Source organism: Oculina patagonica, chromosome 9 (genome assembly GCF_052425735.1).
Source record: "Oculina patagonica isolate OP01 chromosome 9, crgOcupat, whole genome shotgun sequence".
NCBI lineage: Eukaryota > Metazoa > Cnidaria > Anthozoa > Scleractinia > Oculinidae > Oculina > Oculina patagonica.
The window spans coordinates 19,100,201-19,123,003 of record NC_135766.1 but is presented as its reverse complement, the minus strand read 5'-3'; the positions used below and the strand labels follow the sequence as shown (position 1 = coordinate 19,123,003).

Here is a 22,803-nt window from a genome sequence, read left to right as displayed (position 1 = left end):
AGCAGACTGCAACAAAGGTGACGAACAGCTGCGGAGACAACGATAAGTAAGCGTGCGGATGAGGTTAATCTAACCGATTCCCATTTAGTGTAAAGGCCAGTGAAAGTTTTCTGGTAAATGGATGGAAGGAATTGTGTTGACGTTCAATAAGGACAATACTTTGTTTAGCCCAGCTACCGTAAATGTTTCTCAAATTGAACGACATTTGGCGGTTTGTTTCCCTTTTTTCTTTTGGTTCCGAGGTTCAAGTTTTGAAAAAACTTTTCTAAAAAGACTGACTTGGACTGGCTTGGAATATGAACTCGGATCAAGCGCACGAGTCACCCCACGCAGTGAAGTCATCATTGCCTCTGACCTATAACAGAACATAGGCATTATCCAATCACAACCCGAGAAGTTCTCGGTTATTGCAACCAACGGGAGTACGAGGGGCTGAAGTTCTGGCAAAGATAAGGGGGTTGGAATTTTGTTGCGATCACATGACGAAGTCAGCCATCCAAATATTTACCGAAATGGAAAATTCTTGGAAATCCTTTAACAACGCTTGCAAGAAGAGGACAATCTTCCCCACCGCCGTATACCGGTTCAATTTATTTCGCTTACTCCCGAGCCGGAGTGCGACATCTAAAATGTTTGCTTACTGTACTCTACCCTTCGCCGAGGGGCAAACTTTTCATGAATTGTTTTTAAAGTTAACTGACCAGAAATTAAGTATGTACATTAATTGTTTGTTTTATGCTTCTGTTATTAGGCTAATAAACCAATAAACACCGGGTCCACAAATCGATTTTAAAATTAACGCCCTCGGCGTTTAATTAAGAACAACTACACATTTAAATATCAATAACTTTAATGAAACGTCAGTAAGGCGTAGCAGCAATAAACACCTTGGCTCCAAAAATAATATATCTTCAACTATAAATATTACTTTTCATCTTTTTTTTCATCTTTTTTTTTATCTGACGTTTAACATGAACATAACTTATTTTCTTAACTTAAAGTAAACTATTTCATCATTAAACTGTTTTTTTTTTACAAAAACACCCATTGCTATAAATACCAAATAGCAACAGGACACGCTCAACCGTCATAAATTTCGATTCGAAAAAAAAACTCCCTGAGCCCTCAGTTCTTACAGTGCAACCAGCGGGGTTACTAGGCAACATGAGTTTCTCACCAACTGCAGAACACTTTCCGGTGGAACGCCCGTTCAAGTTTTCTGCTCATATTCTTGGGCCCGGTTGCTCGAAGCAGGATTGCTTAATCACAGGGACCGCGGAGCATTTTTCCAATTGTGGGGAGAGGGGACTGACCAGTGACTTGAAGTAAAGGGGCTTTAGAGACTCTTAGTAAGTCTTTATTTTTTCGAAAATAATGGGGGGGGGGGGGGAGGGGGGCTAAGCTCCCCCAAGCCCCCCGGCTCCGCGGTCTCTGAATCAGGATTGGCATCTATAGCGAGAAGTTTTCAACAGCGACGTTTTAAACGCTGGCTTATACTGTAGCTACATATCAGTAGCGTAATTTGCTTTTAAACAACAGGAACTAAATCTTCGATGGCTTTTAATACCAAGTAAGTGAAATTAATTTATATATTACTGACTTCGGTACTTTGTACAGCTGACTTTGTATTTACAGCTTGAAAGCATCAACGTTACTTAAACATTTTTTTATCCAGTGCTAACTAACAAAGTGCACCTCCATGGCTTTAATCCTTTACTGTCTATAGACCAACAGCTAACACGGTAGCCAATAGAATACCGAGATTATTTCTTCTCGTAAACAATCCCTCTTTCATGAATAAACACAAACTTTTTTCAACGTGACATTTAAGTTTCATGGATGTGACATCTTCCTGCCAATTATTTACGTAAAATACATCGCTCCTTTCATTTTGGCGTTGACTTCTATCGCTTTTGCAGATTTCTCCAAATCAACAGTGTGCCCGCCTCTGAAAAGGTAAAAAGATCACAATACTTAAAACCAACACCATAGAGAAAGAAAATAGGTCAAGAAAAAAACCGCTTTGCAGTTGTGCCACAGCCATGACCTCAACAAGACTACAGTTTAACTGCGTTTTACAATTACAGGAGAAGAGAGTCAAAATGTTGTACGACAAGCTGTATGCAGGGAGGAGGATTGTTCATCTTCGTTCATGAAGGGGGGGGGGGGGGGGGAGAGGGGTAAGGAGGTTATTACAAGTGAGGGCGGTTAACAGTAAATCGAACTTTTGTGCTAAATTGAAAAATACTAGCGACTGATGCTCGCCATCCAAATTAAAACTGCAACGTCCAAAAGGAAAACCAATAAAAGTCAAAGGGGCCCAATGGGGATCTCGCGATAAAAGGTCACTGATTTCCAAAGGCAAAGCACAAGTTAGATGACAGCCGCACATTATTTGAAGAAAGAATGTCTGGGTTTGTACAAGTGTTAAAACAGTTAAAGAATTGAAAAAAAAATCAGACGGCGAGCTCGAGGTGTTTATCGAGTGATAGTTAGCGAGTGGTCAAGCCCCCAGTCAACTATCAGAAGCCGATAGAAACCGTGAGCGAGCCGTCTTGTTGTTTTAGCACATCCCAGAGACCGACCCATTCCACAAGACGTCCAGTTTACTTATTACATTTTGCCAAACATTCGCTATGAAACTAAATGTTTGCAAAGAAATTAAATATATGATTCTTAATGACAAAACCATAGTTTCATTGCAGCCAAATGTGTCTCCCGGGCGTTATAATTAAAAGTTACAAGCAGACAAGATTAACTTTGAAACTGTTCCGCCGGACCATATTTTAAAACCCAATATCGTCAATATCGCAATCCGTTTCAATCTTCGACACTTTTGGCCATCCGTACCTTCTTTTGCATTTGGTGTGTTATTTAAATATTCCTTCACTGTTTTAAGAAGTTATTTTATATATTTAAACAAATTTGGTGGTCATTTCCTATGCTAAGTTTGGCTAAAATCCGTGACACGGTCCCTTTAACGCCAGCCTTGACAGATCTCTGTTTCACAAACAACTCAACAAAAATCAACAAACTGTCATGCTGGTCCAATGATAGACACTTTTCCCTACCTTCCATTTCCTCCATTGGTCACGTGGTGTCTAGCTCGGAAGGCCACCAAGTGTGCATAATAGGCAGGGGCTGGCATGGAAACACTTCGAGTGCACCGTGCATACACGTGACACAGTTGATACGTGAGCTGTTGAAGACTGTCTGCAGTGAAGCCGTTATCGTCATACAACACGTGATAGTGTGTGGGTCGGCTTGTTCCCTGCAGAGAAACCAATATTAACTTTGTTAGCTTGTCTAACAAGATTATAGTCGTGTGAGATAGGCTGGTGATTTGCAAAATGGATGGGAGGGGAACAGGTATAAAACCCAAATGAGAACGCAATCTGAAAATTCTAAGCAAAAACAGCATAATGCTATTCCATAAGCATAAAAGAAACAAAAAGAAGGAGGAGGAAACGACTGACTCAATGCCTCACAGACAGGCATGCAGGCACGCAGACAGGTAGAAAAGGAGACAAAAGCAGGCAGGGTTCTCATTGAAAATTGTAATAGCAGGAGAATAGTGTAAAGTAACCGGAGAATGATTTTTAAAGGTTCCGCATCTTAATAAATAAAAAGGTGCAGGCCTTTGAAATTTAGCCGGAGAATTTTACATAGTAGAAGGAGAATTCTCCGATCTCTGATGCCTAATGAACACCCTGAGCAGGTGGACAGGCAGGCATGCAGTTAGACAGAGGTACAAACGGACGGACGGACGAACTCGATAGACTATTATACAAAGAAGGGCATAAATGATTGACTGGTCAACTGACAAACAAACAGATTAGGCAGACAGACAAACAGAACTGAGGTTAAAAGAGCAAGAGTAACAACCACCAAAACTGACAACACACTACAATCAGTTACACCTGCATTTTTTCCAAATGTTAAACCCAAATAAATGCCGACAACATTGAATTAGGTCATACTACCTGGATTCCAAAGTGGCTGCACAAATAGAAGTCAAACTCATAAGGGTGTGTGATGCCACTGTCCACAGTCGTGCCTGGAGGCACATTCTGTGCCTTGCCTGAGGCATCTCGCTTGTCTTCACAAAACAGTCTTGTATGGTGTCGCTTCTGAACCACAATGAAAGTGATTCTAGGGTGATAATCCTTTTCAAGCATCATACATGCCTCTTGCACAGCACGCACTTCGTGAACCAACACTTGGTCAAACTGGCCCTCACTGACTCCATCCCGGTAAAATATGATTCTGGACGGCTTAAGTTTCCTATTGGCTTTGTAGAACTCAATAAGAAGCTCCTTTACCATGGTTGCCAAGTCGATAATAATTTCCTGGGCACCTCCAAGCTTCTCATGCCTCTGAGCTCGATTCAGCGCACGGTACTTAGTTGCATTTGCATCCATACTGGCTACAACAGCAGCAATAGATGGGATTCCATTTTCAGTAGGGGAGGGGTGTGTTACATCTGCACCAAAGATAATGACAGGCTCTCTGAACACGGGGGACTTTACGCTCGGATCAATCACATGATTGACTCCACCCAGTTTAGAATTTATCTTCAAAGAAATGTTGGCGCAGACTTGAGGTTTCGCTTGTTGTACCAGTTTCGACTGAACACATTGGGTTGCAATTCCAAGTACATTGTCACCGACTCGTTTGATCTCTGAATAAAGATCTTTGTCTTTATCTGGCAAAACCGCCATGATAAGCTGTAGGTCTTGAAGCTCTACTGCCCACTTGGAGAATAGACTTTCCACCTGACCAAAAGAAGAAGTAAGGTTACAATACGTTTGTGGTCTCATTATTAAAATCTCAATCTCCATATTGATTGATAACAACTTCGTAACTCATTGCCCTGGTTAAAATAAACGAGTGTATGGCGGTCGTGCAAGGCTTCTTTCTTATCTAACATAAATCAAAGAAAAGATTTTTTTTTTTGTCATTTAGACATTTTTTATTCATTTTTTTTTTCAACACATTTACAAAACATTTTTACAACACAAAGAAGAAAAAGAAATAATGAAGTTACAAAAAATAAATAAATAAATAAACAAACTTACACTCGCACAGGGCTACTTAGCAATAATATTGAACTTAATTTTTTTTTTCTTTTTTACATTAAGCTTGTTCTGGCTGCAGAACATTTACTAACTTTTCCCATTTTTTAGATAGATAGATACTTTATTAAAACTAAATTGCAACCCAAGGGTTGAATAATATAGTTTTTACAAAAAATTACAATGGTTAAAAAGGTTAAAATTACTTATATATACAAAATGAAATATACAGCTATAAAAAGTCAAATATTTAAAATTTGAGCGCATTGCTAAGAATGAATGAGTTCTTCAATCTATTTGTCTTAAAATTAGCATTGAATTTTCGTTTCTTCCTCAAATTGTAATGACAGGTGTTCCTCTCTGGGAGTAAATTATGGAGTTTGTTATTCCTGTCTTCTGCAATCTTTGAAAAAAGCTTGTTCGTTAGGGACTGTCTTCTTGCTGAAAGAGTTTCAAGACGAGCCTGAGCCAAGGCTTCTTGGTAGGGCTTGAAAGGAAACCGGATGATGCGCATTGCCCTCTTTTGGATCCTCTCTAACTCTTCTGAAAGATACTTTGGGAGACTATCATGGAATACTGGGCAAGCGTATTCAGTAAGAGGACGAATACAAGTTCGATAAAATTGAATTAGCTCCCGTGTGCCGAGACCAGAGCGTTTTCAGAGCTGCGACAGACAATACATCCGTTTCCTAGATTTCTTTCCGATTTCTTCGATATGACAATTCCATTTAAGGTTACATGTAATGTGTATACCTAGAATCTTAGCCTTAGGAACGCATTCGATTTCACTACCGTTAATTACAATTGGGGTAAAAATATATTATTATTGGGGTCAAAGGAATTGTTTGCTGTTCTAAAAGTTATTCGAAGTTCCTTGCACTTTGCCTCATTGAGCTGGAACTTGTCCTCAGCTGCTCTGGTTACGAAGGTATCAACGGCGGTTTGGATGGTACTTGGCCGGTTCTTGGCTACGGTTTCTGAGATGGTGGTGTCGTCAACGTATTTCCATAGCTTGTTATCAGGAATGTCGAGCTCATTAATCATAATGATGAACATCCACGGGACAAGCTTAGTCCCTTGGGGGACCCCTGCTGGGATTGATTCCCACTCAGAGAAGCAGTCGGAGCCGAGCTTCACTCGTTGCTTGCGGTCGGTAAGAAAATCGATAATCCAGAACAGGGTAGCCTCAGGGAGATCATAGTTGTGCAGTTTATTGATCAATATGTGATGATCAATAAGATCAAAGGCTTTCTTGAAGTCGAACAGGACCGCTCCAATCAATTATTATACTATTCCAATCAATGAGCGTGTTTGGGTACTTTTCCGTAAATCTTTGTTGAGCGGTGGGCGGGATATACTTTTTTCCTCGAAAGAAGTTGTAAATATTTTTTGAAGGCACATCAATAATTGGGATTGATTTGTTCTCTAACGTAACCAAAGGTTCATACGGTATCGGATCGATTATTAACGGCAAAGTTGAGGTTTTAATAGTTAAACGCCAGTGTGACGGGAATGAGTTAACAATCCTCATAACAAATAAATTTTGCTCAGGATTTAAACCAAAGTGCAAACCCTCAAATGCCAAAGCGTTTACCGAAATTAAATCTCCAACTTTTAAAAACCCTAATTCCGCTATATCTCTCCGGTATATTGATTTTTTGTCAATACAGCAAAACCTGTTATTCCAAAAGATCTCATTGACTATATCGTGGAAAGAGTTTGGCGTTTTAGCTTTTAGCTCTGACCACGCTTCAAAACATTGTCTGTAATATATTGGTAAATTTACATTTTAATTTAGAGATTTCGAAATTACAGTGCAACACAAAACGCCCTCCAACTGACAAAAGACGGTTGTTTAAAATTGTTTTCCAAGGGCTGCGATAATCTTCCAGAAATTTTGTTAAACAAGTGACTCTTTTTGTTCGGATCATAGAGTCAATGTCAAGCATGTTTCGACCCCCTTTCTTAATATCCGCTGTAAATGCATTTCGTTTCACCTTATCTCTCCCATTCCAAATGAAATTATATTTCTTTGCTTTCCGTTTTCCTTTGCCACCATCGCTTAATTGTATACCTCTCTCTGGCAAATAATTTTTCAATTTATCGACCTTTAATTTCGAGAAATCTTCACTGCATGTTGTTTTTTCACTCGAAGCCTCCATGTTTGATGGGATGCAATGCACTTAGCCTCGATCTCATGAGTCGATTTCGGCACCAGATCTTTAAAATGCGAGAACTCGGAAATGGGCTATTGAAATTTGTATCTTTCGTGGCTTTTCAGAGACCAGAACGATTAAGTGAAGTATGGTCCAATGAAGTAGCCAGAAGAAAATGACTACTTTACATTTAAATAGCATCTTTAGTAGTATGTTCCTGAGCAATGGATTGATCACTTGATGAAGTCCTGTGCAGTATTGTTTAACAAGTACCTAATTATACAGTATAGAAGAACATATTTACATGAACGCTTACCTCACGGGAGTCCCTAGGATATCCCACAACAGTTGGTTGCTCTGTCATCCTCATACCCTCTCGACTGGACACAGAAGCCATTTGCTTACAGAAATTCCTCAACTCGTCTCCATTACACCGTCTGGCAAAACAAGCTAAGGCCCAGGTTTCAATGCGAGCTCCTTGGTGGAGGGACTTGTTACGCATATCCCATGAACCATCCCGGGGAACCAGCGCCTGGTCTTGTGGTCCAAGGTTGAGTGTAGGTGCTGGTAGCACTCGACCACCTACTTTGACCATTTCAGTGCTGACAGAAGTCTTGAACTCTTCACGTAAATACTTACTACTGGTTTGTACCATTTCCTGGGCCTAGATAAATTGATAAACAAGATACCTTAATATAACATAAAGTTTTTGTGACATAAAATTTTCGCATCCTTTTGATGCTTGCAAAAAAGAAAATTGCTAATTTAATTAAGGGAATGTTAAACAAATTCTCCAAATTCACAAAAATGTAAGTGTCAGGAAGTATCATGCTTCCTAGATCATGAAAAATTAAGTGTAAAAATGGCATTTGACTCAACATTTTTACTTTGGTTATAAATCACACAGACTGTTCACAGCTCTCTATTTTCTCGTAAATTAGTTTGATTGTTGAATGTGGGAAAGAATCACAAGAGATTGAGCTGGAACCAGCAAAAAATGGGGATTGCTAAGTGCAATAGGCAGCTAAAGGTGCAAAATTAGTCCTTCCTCCACATTTTGAGTAGAGAGGTGTGAACAAACATACCCAATACTCGATGTCCTGTTGTCGTTCAGGTGCTGGGCGAGCAGTACTTCGGATCATGTTTGCCGTCTGTTGCTCTGATAAATGCCTCTTATGACAGGGAATGATAGTACAGACTTCCATTGGCAGGTAACGGTCCTTGTTTTGCCCAACTTGTAAGCAGGGCAGGTGAGGATATCTGAAATTAAGACAGTACTCAAGTAAAACATAATGAAAAATGCAGTTCAGCCTTGGCAATGACCACTCTTGCCAGGCAGAGTTAAATTAATTAATTAGTTAATAAATAAAATAATTGGCTAATGAAGAGAGGCATCTATTGTAGGCAGCTGGTTTTCATTAGAGTAATCAGCATAGGACCGGGACATTAAAAAATAAAATGGTGGCTGCTGAGCAGAATTACTGGTAGGTGCACATGTGATGGCCACAAAAGTGGACTGTATCACATGCAAATTATGGGTGAGGCGATTAGGATTTGAGCCCTGGCCCGAGTCACTGTGATTTGTTCCTGGGCAAGACGCCTTTCTCTCACAGTGCCTCTCTCACCGATGTGTATACATGTAAATGGTTACTGGCAAATTAAATGCCGGTGGGGAGAAGGTAACTCTGCGATGTGATGGATTAGCCCCACATCGAGGAATTGAAGAAGCAATACTCCTGGTTGCTATCTGCTACGGAAACTGATTTGATGTATATTGTACCGTGTTTTCTCGATTAGACGCTGGACCCCGATTAAACGCCGGCCTCATATAAATGCCGGGTCAAAATTGCTAATTTTTAAATAAACGCCAGGGAAGTTTGTTTGAGGTTAAGGTAACAAGTAAATATATTCTCTTGTCTGGGGAATGAATGACACTGCTTTGTCATACTAGTGCGGTATGCTGCTTTGGAAATTTCCGTTCAAAGGAAAAGTCTGGCGTAACATAGCTTAGACGAACGCTTTACAACAAAATAAAACCTAGCAGTGTTCGCGTTCTTGTCTTCATGACTGATGCATTTCTTTCTTGTGCTAGTGCTCGCAGTCGTTGAAATCCCGAAGATCCCTACAGCATTTGTTTACAAGTTGGAGGTAGTTTAAAAACCAGGAGTTGGCGACAGTGATTGCTGTTTATGAACTTATTTTTTGTAAATGTTGCATGCTCCTTAATTGTTCATATACCGTTTATGTTCTCAATCTTGATTGCAACATTATCGTGTTCAATCTGCAATTATGTATCTTTGGGAAATGATCAACTTTGGATATCTAGGGACAGTTTTTTGGGGCAGAATGGAGAAAAAAAAATCGTTCCGCCTTGACAAACTGTCCCTTGGTCTCGGAGATCGGTAATAATAAATCAATCTGAAAAATTGACAGAAAATTGCAGTCCATTAATAAACACCGGGCCCCGCTTAAACGCTGGCTTCGAATAAACGCCGGGTCCACCAAGCCAAGTTTGAAATAAACGCCGGGGGGAGTTTAATTGAGAAAATACGGTTTAGTACTGACCAAATGCACCACTAGGCTTTAATGAGAGCTTGTAAACCTAGATTACATGTTACCAGAATATTACGTTATATAATTATAAATATAATATAAATATAATCAGGGCTAAAAATAATGTCCAATCAACAGACTTAATGTCTGGTCAAGATGACAATTTTTCTGGACAAATGTTGTTTGCCGGTCATTTTGACCGGTCGTGAACGTACATGGCTTTACAAAGTTAACTTTTTTATGTCAATGAATAGAACATACAAGGGAAAATGTTGGATTCAAGCCTGAAATCTGTTTGGCTGGTCAAAATGACCGGCATCTTTCTGAAATTATTTTGAGCCCTGATAATATTCATTTATGCCTTCTTTACAATCCTAAAGGAGTCAGTTATCATGAATGAATTGTACTTATTATATAGTATATGTACCTCAAAGGCAAGTTGTATCTATCCTTGAAATACTTTGCAACAGTTGTTTTGATTTTGCGACCGGACGTTTCATCATCAACATCAAACTGTAGCCTTTCTGCAGATTGATTTGACACTCCCCATACAGTGTACTTTCTCTTGAAAGAGGCTGCATGAGTGGTTTCTATGCGGATCCCTAAGAAACAAAATAGAGGATAATACAGTTCATGGTCGATTTTGAACACAAGAAGATAAATACCGGTAAGATAAAATTATTATTTCATATCTCCAGACAACCATGTTAATTATTTTATAAACCTACCAATAAGGAGGTTTTTGACAATTTTCAGAAGATTTCCGACCATTTCCAAAGATTTTCAAAATATTGTCGGAAGGTCATATGAATGTTTCCAAATACTTTCCAAACTTTTCTGAAAATTTCTGGAGATTGCAGAGGAAGATCCACAGATGTTTTAGCCTGCGTAGCTGGCGGTATTGTTGGGTTTTAAAGCGCCCACCAGCAAGCGGCGAAGCCGCGACAACGAGCGGCGCAGCCGCGAGTGGCTTGGGGGGGAGAAGCTGAAATACCGCCTGCCCGGATGGGCTGCTTTTCTGAGAAGCCCGTACGCTGGCGTACGGAGCATTCTGATTGGATGGGAATGCTAAGCACGTCAATCAAATGTCTCGGTAATCTCCCAAGGGAGCGCTCCAAAGGCCAGCAGTTCTTTGCCGCGTACAAAGCAAATCAAGCGAATCAAACATGGCACATTTTAAAAGCGTTATCGTTGGCCTTATCGAGTTGGAATATTTTACGCGAAGATGAAGAAATTGTTTGAAGCAAGAGCATGAAGCGGCCGCAAACGATTGCCACGATTTGTTTCGTGGAAAAGATGCGGTGGACATTTTGCTAATTACCGCATTGCAGTTTATTCAATTTGGTACAACTCCTGGTGCGACTCAGAGTAAAGTATAAACATAACGACATAACGCTTTGGTCGTATTGTATTGTTAAGAAATGACATACCTTTGCTCGGTTAGATATTTAGAAAACAGTATTCAACAAGATAAACTGTTTATTTTTTCGTTAATGTGACCAGTTGGAAGCGGTTCATTTCAGCTGGACTTGTTGCGTGACATTACCAGGTGACATTATGACTTTGTAAAGCTATTTTGTCAATCGAGCGCTCTTGTCGAAGCCTGGTTAGTTTCGAAAGATGAGCATTTTTCCTCGCTAGATTTTTGCCGAATGAAGTGTCTGATTTGTAGAGTTTCGTCGACTGCCGTTATGAAACAGATGAAACGGAGTTTATCGTGGACGTGACCCTGGGGACGTGACTGTCAAAATAGACCATCTGGATAATTCTAAGCCGCAGAATCTGTCAACAGTTTGTCAAAATGCAAATAAGGGGGCGGAAGCCAAAAAAGCAGCCCATCCGGGCAGGCGGTATTTCAGCTTCTCCTCCCCAAGCCACTCGCGGCTGCGCCGCTCGTTGTCGCGGCGAAGCCGCTTGCTGGTGGGCGCTTTAAAACCCAACAATACCGCCAGCTACGCAGGCTACAGATGTTTTGACTGAAATATCGATAAACTTTGGCTCATTCACCATTGAAACATGGCAAATGCATCAGCAAAAGTGACGAAATCGAAATCTTCACGTGTGAATGCATATCATAACAGTACTATCTCAGCGAGAAAAATCCTGGTAATTCACTCTAGTTTATATATAAGAAAGGTTCAGTTCTTCGTAAGATCAGTAATACACCAATTATCGTTAATTAGTTTATAAAAATCCATTCAATGCTGTGGAGGAGCTCAAAGGTTCCAAACTATGAGATCCAGGGTGCCCAGTGCTCATTAAGCTTATATGAAAGAAATAAGATTATCTGGTCGCACAAAGACCAAAGTTAGTCGCCTGAGGCACCCGGGCACCCTTAGAGCACAGCCCTGGCCATTGCAATCATGTAATTCCCAACCCTCAAACTGGCAAAGTTGTTGTAAAAATGAAAATGCATATGATGTACATGACTATAAAGTAAACTAGAGTACAAAGATTGTACATTTAGTACAAATTATTATTATAAATTGATCACTTATTTATAAACAAAATAATGACTATTTTTATCCAGATAGTGGTAACCATATGCATATGCATGCTGTATAAACATGATTTTTTAAGTTTGATTCCAGCGTTTGATAATATTAACTACTATTAAAAGCTTAACTGTTTTAAAATTGTCATTTGAAGAAAAACAGATTACATTATTAAAGCACAACATGTATCATGCTCATTGTGTACATGTATAACTAGCAACAGTCATTACCACGTATAGCCTTCTCAACCTTTCTTTTATCCAGGGAAAACCTTGGGTCTTGAAGACATTGGGGTACTCTTATCTCAAGAATTTCACATACAAAGTCAGGAATAACCGGTTGGCTCTTGGTAAAGCCTTTTGCAGAGACTGAAAATAGAGTAGAACATTATTATATTTAATAACGCATGGTTTAATCATTTAATCAGGTCTGTCCAAAGCACCAAATGAATAGAGCGGTGTTCACGGCAGCCATATTGGAGGAGTGAGACAATAGAATGATTTTCCTTTGGGGAAAAAATCATTTTTATGCAGATATTTTTTATTGTTTGACTCCTCCAACATAGCTGCCATGAAAACACTTATTACTTTTCTTTCAGTCTGCAAGAAAAGGCAAACTCCAGGATAACTCAAGTGCAGTTTGGTAGCTGGCTTACTTTACTCAACACTTGACCATTAAAGGGTCTGCAAACAAACTATTTTTGTATAAATAAAGTAAAGTCATGGAGGGGAACAGAGAGGTGGGAGCCTGGGAGAATAGGGGGTGGGTGGGGCACAGTAGGCGAGGAAGAGAGAGAGAGAGCAGGAAGTGAAATTCATGCAGGCGCGGATCCAGACCGGTTTCCACCGTTTTGCGGAAATTGGTCAAATTTTTTAAAACAAATAAATATTTTAGTGTTTGTTATGTTAAAGAAAATTTCCAAGTCTAAATATCCAAAAAACAAATAATTTGTTACCATCCTGTCCAAAAATACCCGGAAATGGCACTTTAGGGAGTCTAAATCTATCGGGGGAGCATGTTCCCAGACCTGGAGGCTCTAAGGAAAGGGACGAGAACAGGGATTATTTTTAGCTGAAAAATATTTTTTGCTGACAATTTTTTGAATAAAAAAATTATTATCCTGCTCAAACTTGCAGAGTACTGTCTGGTTTTAGCTCACTTGCCCACAGCCTTGTTGGCTAAGTATCGCAGGCAATAATCCACACAATTTTGCAGGATAGTTGTAAAATATTAAAAAAAAAATTAACAAGATCTCACCATCAATGTTCAATAGCATAGCCTTCCACTCTGAGTGCCTTAAACTTGAATAGAAACCGAACTGCACCTCACACCCCTCTCCCAGGGGTCTCCCTCGGCCATCAAATGGAAAAAATGATCGCCCAACAGGTGTATAGTATAATGAAGGCATCTGCCGCATGACAATATCTAATGCCTGGACTGCATCTTGAGGCACTTTCACATTTTGTCTACCACTCAGGAAGTTTTTCAATTCCAGAAGACTGACTGGTGCTGCAAACTGAATTTTAACCTGCGAAAACAGTAACTTTCTCAGATATTTGCAAACAGTATTTTCTTTTATATCAAAATACCCATAAATTTGTTAACATTCCATTGTGCTGAGGTTTCTATACTCACCCTCAATGACAAGAAACTTTTAATTATCAATTGATACTGTATGTGTAACCTCTACCCTTTGTTTGGCAGTTAGGTGGGCATATATACACCATACTCAAGGTATAGGTATGGTTGCATACTATCGTGGTATAACGCATTTTGGAATTTCCGAAGGCAAGGGGGGGGGGGGGGGTTAATGTTGATGCCGCCTGTGGTAGGGTTGGATATTTTCTGGAATCACCCACTTAAGGTAATTTCAAAAGTTTTGCAGATGACCTAAAGATAAAAGGTTCTACATGACTTGTATGTCAGTTTTTTAACATGTAAAACTATGTTGATATATTAAGTTATGTATTGTAACATGCATTTTATTTACAAATGGGACAGTGTTTAATTTTTATGAGCATGGGTCCGGGTGAGAGGGCTGCAGACACTAAGATTAAGTGCAAGTATGCATGGTAGAATTAAATATATACCAATTGTTGCAATTGTTTTGCTGCATATTTGCACTACTATAAAAAGCCATATTCAGTGACATATTTCAAAATAATTTATCATTTAACACTGGAATCATCAACCCATCACAAAAGGGAATTAATATCCAAACAAGTGTTAATGCATATTTAAGTACCAAAAATATTACCAGTAAAATAAATGTACATGTACATAATTATATTAATAATGTATATTATATAGTCACTGTGGTATAAAGTGACCTTAAAGTCCCTGTCTTTTCCTCCATCCTCACCAGGTAACTTGACACTGAGTTCAGCCTAGTCAAAAATCGGAACAGACAAATTTCAATCAGCAAACATTCAGTGCAAAGTTATAAATTGAGGTTTTCTTTTCAAAATAAAAGTCTGTTGTGGAAGGTGTTTCTTTACATCAGGTGTTAGGCACCAGGAATCTGCCTCACCTTACCGTCAATTGCATCTAAGCGTGAACACGTGCCGCCAAACATGAACTAATTGGGTATTAAAGGTGGCATGATTGGTCGCGAATTTTTGCACTCAAAATGTTCCCCTTTATTGTGATTATTTGTTAGACTGAGGTGCCTTTTATGGGTGGTGACCATTTAAGGGAGGTGCTCTTTTTATGGGGCGTGTCCCTATGTGGAAGGTTTTCTTTTTTATGGGAGGTGCTCTTTATAGGGAGAGGCACCCAAATTATAAAACAGTTATTTGGAAAGTGGGTTGTGGGAGTCGTCTTTATGAAAGGTGAAGTTTAATTTTCTGAGGTGACCCTTTATAAAGCTGCCTCTTTATAGGAGGTGGCATGGGTAATGGGGTGTTCTTCAGCAAACGTTCAACTACAAGAGAGAGTAAACAATCATGCACTCACTGGAGGAAGCTTGATTCTGCTATACAAGTTCTTCTCGCCATCAAAAGCAGGCTGATGACCTTGAAATGTTGTATCTTTGTACTTCCTTATAATTTCATTCACAACATCTCTTTTCACTGCTCGAGGACACTTGTTTGGGGTTATCTCCACGTCGTAGTGGTAGAGATCTGTCAATTCTGATGAAATATTGAGGCGGAAGAAGTTTGCCCTTAACTTTATAGGACGGCCTACAGTCCCATAGCCTGGTCTTTTAGGGGGGCGTGGACCACCATTTCCTTGAGTTTCACGCGCTGTGTGTCCTGGGAAGAACAAATGTTACATATAAACACACTGTACAAATAACTTGAGAGAAAGTTCCCTTTAAGGATAATTTTTTTTTTTTATAACATAGTCATAATTTACTCATGCCATCAGGGCCTCTGTTCATTACGGAAACACGCCCATTGAAAAGCGTCACACGGGAAAATGCAAATAAGCTTAAAATTAAACACAGAGCATGCGTAACATTCTGTCAATCAAGTAATCCCCTGTGTAGGTCGATTTTGCTAAGACGGCGGAAATAATAGACGGTAATTTGTGGTTAGTCCCGGGAGGCAAACGTAGTTGTCAGTCGCCACTACTAGACAATTTAGCGATTAGAAATTTGTTGTTTAATTACACCTTTGCTCGGTGAAATTTTCACTCTGTCGATTGCCCTTTCTCTAAACAGTTGTTATCTTTCTTGTGAAAATGATTTCTAATCGGTTTAAATAAGGTTTCCCGATAAAATGAAAGTAAATAACACATGCAGCAAATTAAAGCGGCAAATTGTTTACAACGCGTGCCGAAGCGGCGAGAGCCACGAAATATTCGGTTGCCTTCTTTCCAAAGTGTTTCGCTTTAAACTTAACAATAATTCTCGTCGAAATTTTCGCTACAATTTTCATGGCTTTTGGCGAGCAAACCTCAAACAAAACTTGGAATGTGCGTTCACGATATTCACGCGTAATCGGCCGCTAAAATATAAACAACTTTATGCAAAACTCGTGTTAAAATTTGACCTGCGTATTGCGTGGCAAATTTCATTTGGTTTAGAACCGCTTTCTCTTGTTGACATAAAAAACTGCCTTCTTCACAAAAATCCAAGCTTTAAACAACAAGATTGACTTGGAAAGTTGCTGAAAACAGACTGGATTTCCAAAATTCGCACGTGTACGGCGCTTCGAATTTTGGTCGTAAAATATTACTTACAGGATTGTGAAAAAGTAATGCAAACGAATTTCGACGAAATTCGCGCTTTTCGTGGCTTTTTGAGGAAATTTCGCTTGAAACGAAATCTCTTCGACAATTCGCGACATTTCGCCGAATTTTCGCGACGTCTATTGTTTCGATTTGCGTGAACTTTCGCGCAGTTTTCCGCTGTGTGCGGTAATTTGTCGCGAACTTTCGTGCGATAATTCGCGAACTTTCGAGTCTTTTCGAGCAAAGTTCGCTATGATGTAAATGTGAATCTTCCCTCTCAATCGTTCTCTTGTGCCGGCCTGAAACACAGAGAAAGCGTGTTTACAGATATAAATTCTTAATTACATCGTAAAATTGTTCTTTAAACTTACCTCGTTAGTGCACGAAGAAAACGTAAATATAAACTTCTTCCCAAATGACAAAAACATTGAAGTTTCATGACGAAAAGTTCACATTCGCGAGAAAAACTACCGAGAACGATATGAATGTCGTGTAAAAACACACAATGTTTCCCACTGTAGTGCTTGTCCCCGCGCGAAATTGTGTTTATTGCTACTACCGTATTTATTCGGCTATAAGCCGACCCTGGCTATATTAAAGCCGAGACCCTAAACTTTCGGTTCAGAACCAGTTCGAGTCTGACAAAAAATAAACCCAAACACTCGGCTATAAGCCGAGACCCAGTTTTTCCTTCAAACTACAAAACAATCCACGTGCAGCAAATCAACATATTTGTTAAATCACGACTACATGTATGCAATCGAAAAAACAACAAAAGAAATTACTAATAAATGGTGAATTTATTTAGATCTGTACATACGCGTGACAAAAAATTCACCTGAGTTTAGAATCCCATCTCAAACAATCACGCATTCTTCTGAAGAATTAGTGGTTATCGATCATCATACCAAAAGCTACTAGTTTTCAAACAACTAAATCTTCCGATGAAAGTTGTTGCTGAGGTAGAGACCGTTCAAAACAACTGCAAAATTGCCAGAGAATACGGGATGAATACTGTTCAGTTCGTTGCAAAATATTTCACAAGTCGCCAGTGAGCAGATAAAGCGGATGAACTTTAGATGTTATCAACACGAAACGCCATGCTGTTGTCGGTATTTGTCGAGTATTCTGAGTTCAATCAAACTTTCGAAGTGGTTTCTTTTAGCAAAGAAGTCGTGGTATTAAAAGTTTGTAGTTTTGAACAAAAATATTACATCTAGCCAGTAGCCAGCCGCTTTCTGATAGATCGTGTTACAATGTTTGCCAAGCGCGTGAGAACAGCCGCTTCTGATTGGTCAGTTTCTGACGTCGCCAAAGCAAGTCAAAACAATCGATTTTGAAGTGTCACGTTAGCGGTGATTCTGCATAAAACTTTTAAAAAGCTGAAGGAAAAGAAACAGTCTCAGGCAGAAATTTACTTGTGGAAGAGATTGCGAGGAAATTGTTCAATACATGCAAGATTTTGAATGATCTCGACCGCTCAAAAGACGATCACGCACGCCGACAAAATAATATTCCAGAGCGAGCCGATGGATGACCGCAGTTCCAGCCTACTAGTAAATAGCGAAGGAAAGACGAATGAAAACTTCATTCTTAACGTTTCTCCACTAAACCAAATGGCTTTTTAGGAGCCGCCATTTAAATAAAAGGTAATGAACAAGAATTAATAACAAATGCTTGTTAATTTACTTTATCGATGATCGCTCGGCTTATAGATGAAATATGTATACATCGACAGCACTGTATGTCAAATCGAGCCAAGCCAGCGAACTTGCTTAAAAACCTTTCGCAAATGCCACGTGAGTACCCTTTATATATGTTAGTTGCGTGCTTTATTCGCTTAATGATCAATACGTACCATTTTTACTTAAATTCGGCATGCATTTGCGAGCAAAACAAAGATATCTTTCGTGTATGTTACATGACCATCGGACCGAACGATCCCGTAGCAGAGTCTGCACGTAGAAAAGCGAACTATTGTTGAGAGTCTAGCGAAATTTATTGTCTTACCTAGCGAAATTTCGCGAATTATCGGTGAGGCAGCGAAAGTTCTAGAAAATATCGTTCTTTGTTCCAGCGAAAGTTCGCGCGAAATGTCGTGAAATGTCGCGAAGTTCGCAACGAATTTTTTTCGCGAACTTTCGCGCGAAAGTTCGGGAGAACAAAGAACGAAATTCGCGCATTTCGTTTGCATTACTTTTTCACAATACTGTACGAGGTTTTGCATAAACTGTTCGATAAAAAGAGCTTGCCGACACTTCCAAACAATCGGCATTGTCCTCTAAAGGACTCAGGGGCATAGCGTTCAACTCCCTTTTGGGAATTTGTCACTTCAGGATCTAAAGAAACCGAAACTGTCGGCAGCTTTTGCAGTCTCGTTTCCAAGGCTTGGTGCCCGCAAAAAGTCATGGGTACCCCACTTTTCCCGGGCGACACGTTTCAATGGGCGCCGATCCGTAATGGATACCTGCCAAGTGCTGATTGGGCCACCCTGCCTAAATAAAGTGACTTGACTTTTGGCGTTCCATTTAGAGTGACTTTTAAATGTAGCAAAGTGGTCTTCAAGTAGTGAACCAATCTTATAAATAAATGCAGCCACAAACCTTGCAAATTTAGTTTGCTGTTCAATGATATTAGTGAAGCCAAAAGCTTTAATTTGTAAGAAAGAGAAACAGGTCTCCAATTAATTACAACAACATTTATTTTTACACTGCACTGTCTTTCAACAGACAAGATGAATATACAGCATTTCTGTACAGATTTATAGCACACTTAACTTTGTGCAGTAGCTCAATTTTAAATTTTGGTAAAGTTTATATTTTTAATAAGATTTTTAACTGCGGGTCGGGGGAGGGGGGATAGAAACATTTATTAAGTTTTGGGACCCAAAACCAATGTTCTCACAATTGCAATGCAATGCAACCTATAACGCGATAAATTCATTAACAAGTCAGCAGTTTTTGATTATCTTTTCCCATGAAATGGAAGCCATAGCAACCACGACTACAAAGCTGTGGGCTTAGTGATTGTTGTAAATGCACTGTTTTTATCCCAAAATTTCGTCATCGCCATGAAATTATAAAAAGGCAAAATTTTGTGATGTCCATTACTTTTTAGTGCTGAAATGAAAATGATTGAACCACAATTTGTTGAAATTGACGTTGAAGCTGTTAAAATTGCTTCAATAACAAGTTCAGAATGAGAGGATCTGCTCATGAGACTTACAGGTATCTGCTGACTACCGCCCCATCGATTTCTTTGCAAAGTGTGAGAACATCCCTCGGGTTTCATTTTAGAGAATTATGATAAGTTGCTTCCCTCCCCAACCCCCCCCCCCCCTGTCAGCAGATAAGCTGAGAATCAATTGATCTCATTATATTGGATCAAAGGCTTAACCTACCTTTAGCAGGTAAGCTGGACCCAAGATTTGTTGCCTTTTTTTCTACACTTTGTTCATCAGCAGAAGCAGCTGGGACACCAACAGGCTGACAAGCAGCAGGGGTGGGGGGAGTGGAACGTTCTGCAGTGGCACTGGTGTCAGCAACAGCAGCCAATCTCTGAGATTCTGCAGAAAAATTTCATTATACAGTCAATTTACCCCTAGATATATATTACATGTAAGCAGCCACTGCACCCCCTATTACTTAGCAGTCAGTTATCATAGTATAATACTGCAAATAATATCCTTATTAAGTGGCCACCATGGGAGGCGTTGTGGCCTAATGGTTAGCTCTGGCCTCCAAGACGAACGGCCCGGGTTCGAGCCCTGGCCAGGGTACTGCGTTGTGTTCTTGGGCAAAACACTTAACTCGCACAGTGCCTCTCTCCATTCAGGTGTATAAATGGGTACCGGCAAATTTACTGCCGAGGGGTTACCCTGCGATGGACTAGCATTCCATCCAGGGGGGGGGGGGAGGGGGGTAGCAATACTCCTAGTGGAAGCTGCGGGTTTCGCCCATAATGAGTTTCACCCAGAACAAGAATGGTTTCGCCCAGACATAAACTCGATTCGCCCAGACCGAGATTATCCAGACTAAAGGCGCGTTTACACGACAGAAAATTTTAGGTACGGACTCGTCAGAAAATTAGTCCGTACCCGTCAAAATTTGGTCCGGACCTAATTACTTTTGTAGGGAGACAGTCAAATCAAAAGGGGGCCATAGGCGCCTATGGCCCCGTTTTGATTTAACTGTTTCTCTACAAAAATGATTAGGTCCGGACCAAATTTTGACAGGAACGGACCAACTTTTTGACGAGTCCGTACCTAAGTTTTTGTGTCGTGTAAACGCGCCTTATTAAGTAAGCTAAGTAATATTCCATGCACGCGCACTCATGAACTAGACTTGTTTTAATCTCATTTCAAAATATATGTTGCCATTACCTATGTCAGAGATACAATCTTTAAAAACTCTGATTCCCTTTTTTTAGTATTCGCGAATCCGTATTCGTAATTTGGCGTGCGAAAGTTATCTTTCGTGTACAAAAGATTTGCAACATGATGTGTTCCACGTGCAAGTGTTTTCAACTCAAAACAAACGCGACCATCTCGAGAAAATAAGTGCTGCAGATAAAAAACAGCCATGCTTTTTCGATAAACGTTAAATGTCTCTGCAGTATTTTATGCTCCATTGTCTGTGAAAGAAATAACTTGTTTGTTTCAACATTTCATGGTCTCAGGTTGTCACTCTTTTTTCAAACCTTCATTCTGTTATGCACGTTTAGGATGACGTTTTTTGAGTTAGATTCTATATGTTTTACTTCTGGGTGAAACCATTCTCGTTCTAGGCAAAGCGATGTGGGCGAAACTCGTTATGGACGAAACTCACTATATCCCTCCTAGTTGCTTAATGCTATGGAAACCAGGATAAGCTCTGGCTGTATGGGCCACTTGGCTCGAACACAGAATCATGAGTAAAGTCCTCCTGTCTTCTCTGCCCCCCCCCCTCCCCCCCACTCCCTCAGAACACCACTGATAAAATTCATCGTGTAGCCATACGAATTGTCATGTTGATCATCCAGGCAACTGTAATACCACAATTTAACACAACAGAGGGAAGTGTTAGGTTAATTATAACACTATTCTTTTAAGCCACACATTTCATTTACTTGCAGTGACATTTATAGTAAACAGATTCAGCTCAATAAATGGATTTTTATAAAAGTCAATAGCTTATGAAATTATACCCTTGGGGGATGATGTAGCAGACGACTTGTCCGAAGATGGTGCCTGTTGTTGGGCCTGTTGTTGCTTGCCCCTTTGTTTTGACTTTTTCTTGGCCCTAGGAGCAGAACTGCTTGCCTCTTGCTTCACCTCTGCCGCCGTAGATCTTGAAGGCATCTCGCTCTCAGGAGTAGAAGAAACGCTTGCGCCTAGCTTCTCATCAGCTGTGGTGTCAGGAGATGAACCCACTGCCCCTGGCTTCTCGTCAAGTTCAGCTGTTGTAGAACTTGAAGGAGTTCGGAACAGAACAGCTTGCTCCTTCAGCTGGCTTCTCTTCGCTCTCAACGTCAAATTCCTTTTCTTCGGGAATCTTTCCTGCACCTTCGTGTTTTCCAGGAGAAGGTAGAGCTTACGTCTTGTCCTCTGCCACGTCCTCTCCCTCCGCCTCCTCGCCCCTTGCCTCTTTTCTTATTTTTCCCCTTTCCTTGTCCTGGGGAAGACATTTTGAATTATTCCTCAACTCCTCGTTCAATAACACTGCATAAAACCTTTGTAGTAACTCTGTGATTTAGCAAATATTCAAGACACTCTCAAATTTGTTTTCGAAAGCAATAAATGCTTACTTCAGCTTCCTTCAAGGGTAATAACCATGACGTAATGACCAAAGACAACCAATCACCGATGAATTGTCAATTCTGAGAAAGGAAAAGCTCGATTCCTAGAAAACAACGTTCTCATTTCCGCTTTTATACTTTCAAGAAGAAAATATTCACTTTCTGTTGATGAAAAGTTCAAAATGCACTTTGATGCACAACTATAGAAAGCAGAATACCGACAGTTACACACCGTATATTGAAGCACACAGAGCTTTTACATGTCCTGTCAAGCGCTACTTCCTTCCGCCATCTTTGTCTGACTCGGACGACGCAAAAATTCAGTTTTTACCCCTCCCTGGACAGTTTTGGTCTTGAGCCGCGCGGGGGTACCAGTGAGTAATTTCATGATTACATAAAGTTTGGAATAAAAGACGGACAAGATCAGACTGCTGGGAAAATTCTAAGAAGTCAAAAGTCCCAATGCACGGCTATTCTTGATTAACTCCACAGAGTGAATGTGACAACTCGTAGCGAAAAAGTCAAACGAACTGACTTAATGATTTCAAGTTGCATAAATAACGACGTCAACAG

The 22,803-nt window shown here is 40.0% G+C and overlaps 1 protein-coding gene and 1 pseudogene across 1 annotated transcript; both read right to left on the bottom strand.

Annotated features, from left to right (window-relative positions):
• Nucleotides 1-832: 832 nt before the first annotated feature.
• LOC144666326 (protein argonaute-2-like) lies at nucleotides 833-22,118 on the bottom strand. Its single transcript, XM_078527723.1, has 12 exons — nucleotides 21,640-22,118; nucleotides 19,856-20,020; nucleotides 15,235-15,533; nucleotides 14,610-14,666; nucleotides 13,537-13,807; nucleotides 12,510-12,647; nucleotides 10,212-10,386; nucleotides 8,317-8,491; nucleotides 7,548-7,895; nucleotides 3,984-4,775; nucleotides 3,072-3,271; nucleotides 833-1,948 (listed from the first exon to the last, which is right to left on the bottom strand). Exons 1-12 carry the CDS (start codon nucleotides 21,791-21,793, stop codon nucleotides 1,864-1,866), a joined length of 2,859 nt encoding a protein of 952 aa, XP_078383849.1. The 5' UTR covers nucleotides 21,794-22,118; the 3' UTR covers nucleotides 833-1,863.
• Nucleotides 21,888-22,119, bottom strand: LOC144666461 (uncharacterized; annotated as a pseudogene).
• Nucleotides 22,120-22,803: the final 684 nt, after the last annotated feature.

Bases quoted from the DNA above. Each gene is read 5' to 3' on its own strand.
- LOC144666326 (XM_078527723.1), bottom strand. From the start codon at position 21,793: ATGCCTTCAAGATCTACGGCGGCAGAGGTGAAGCAAGAGGCAAGCAGT. The intron at 10,387-12,509 runs GTAATGACTGTT...TTTGTTTCTTAG, and splicing joins GGTTGAGAAGGCTATACGTG to GGATCCGCATAGAAACCACT. The intron at 7,896-8,316 runs GTATGTTTGTTC...CAATTTATCTAG, and splicing joins AACAGGACATCGAGTATTGG to GCCCAGGAAATGGTACAAAC.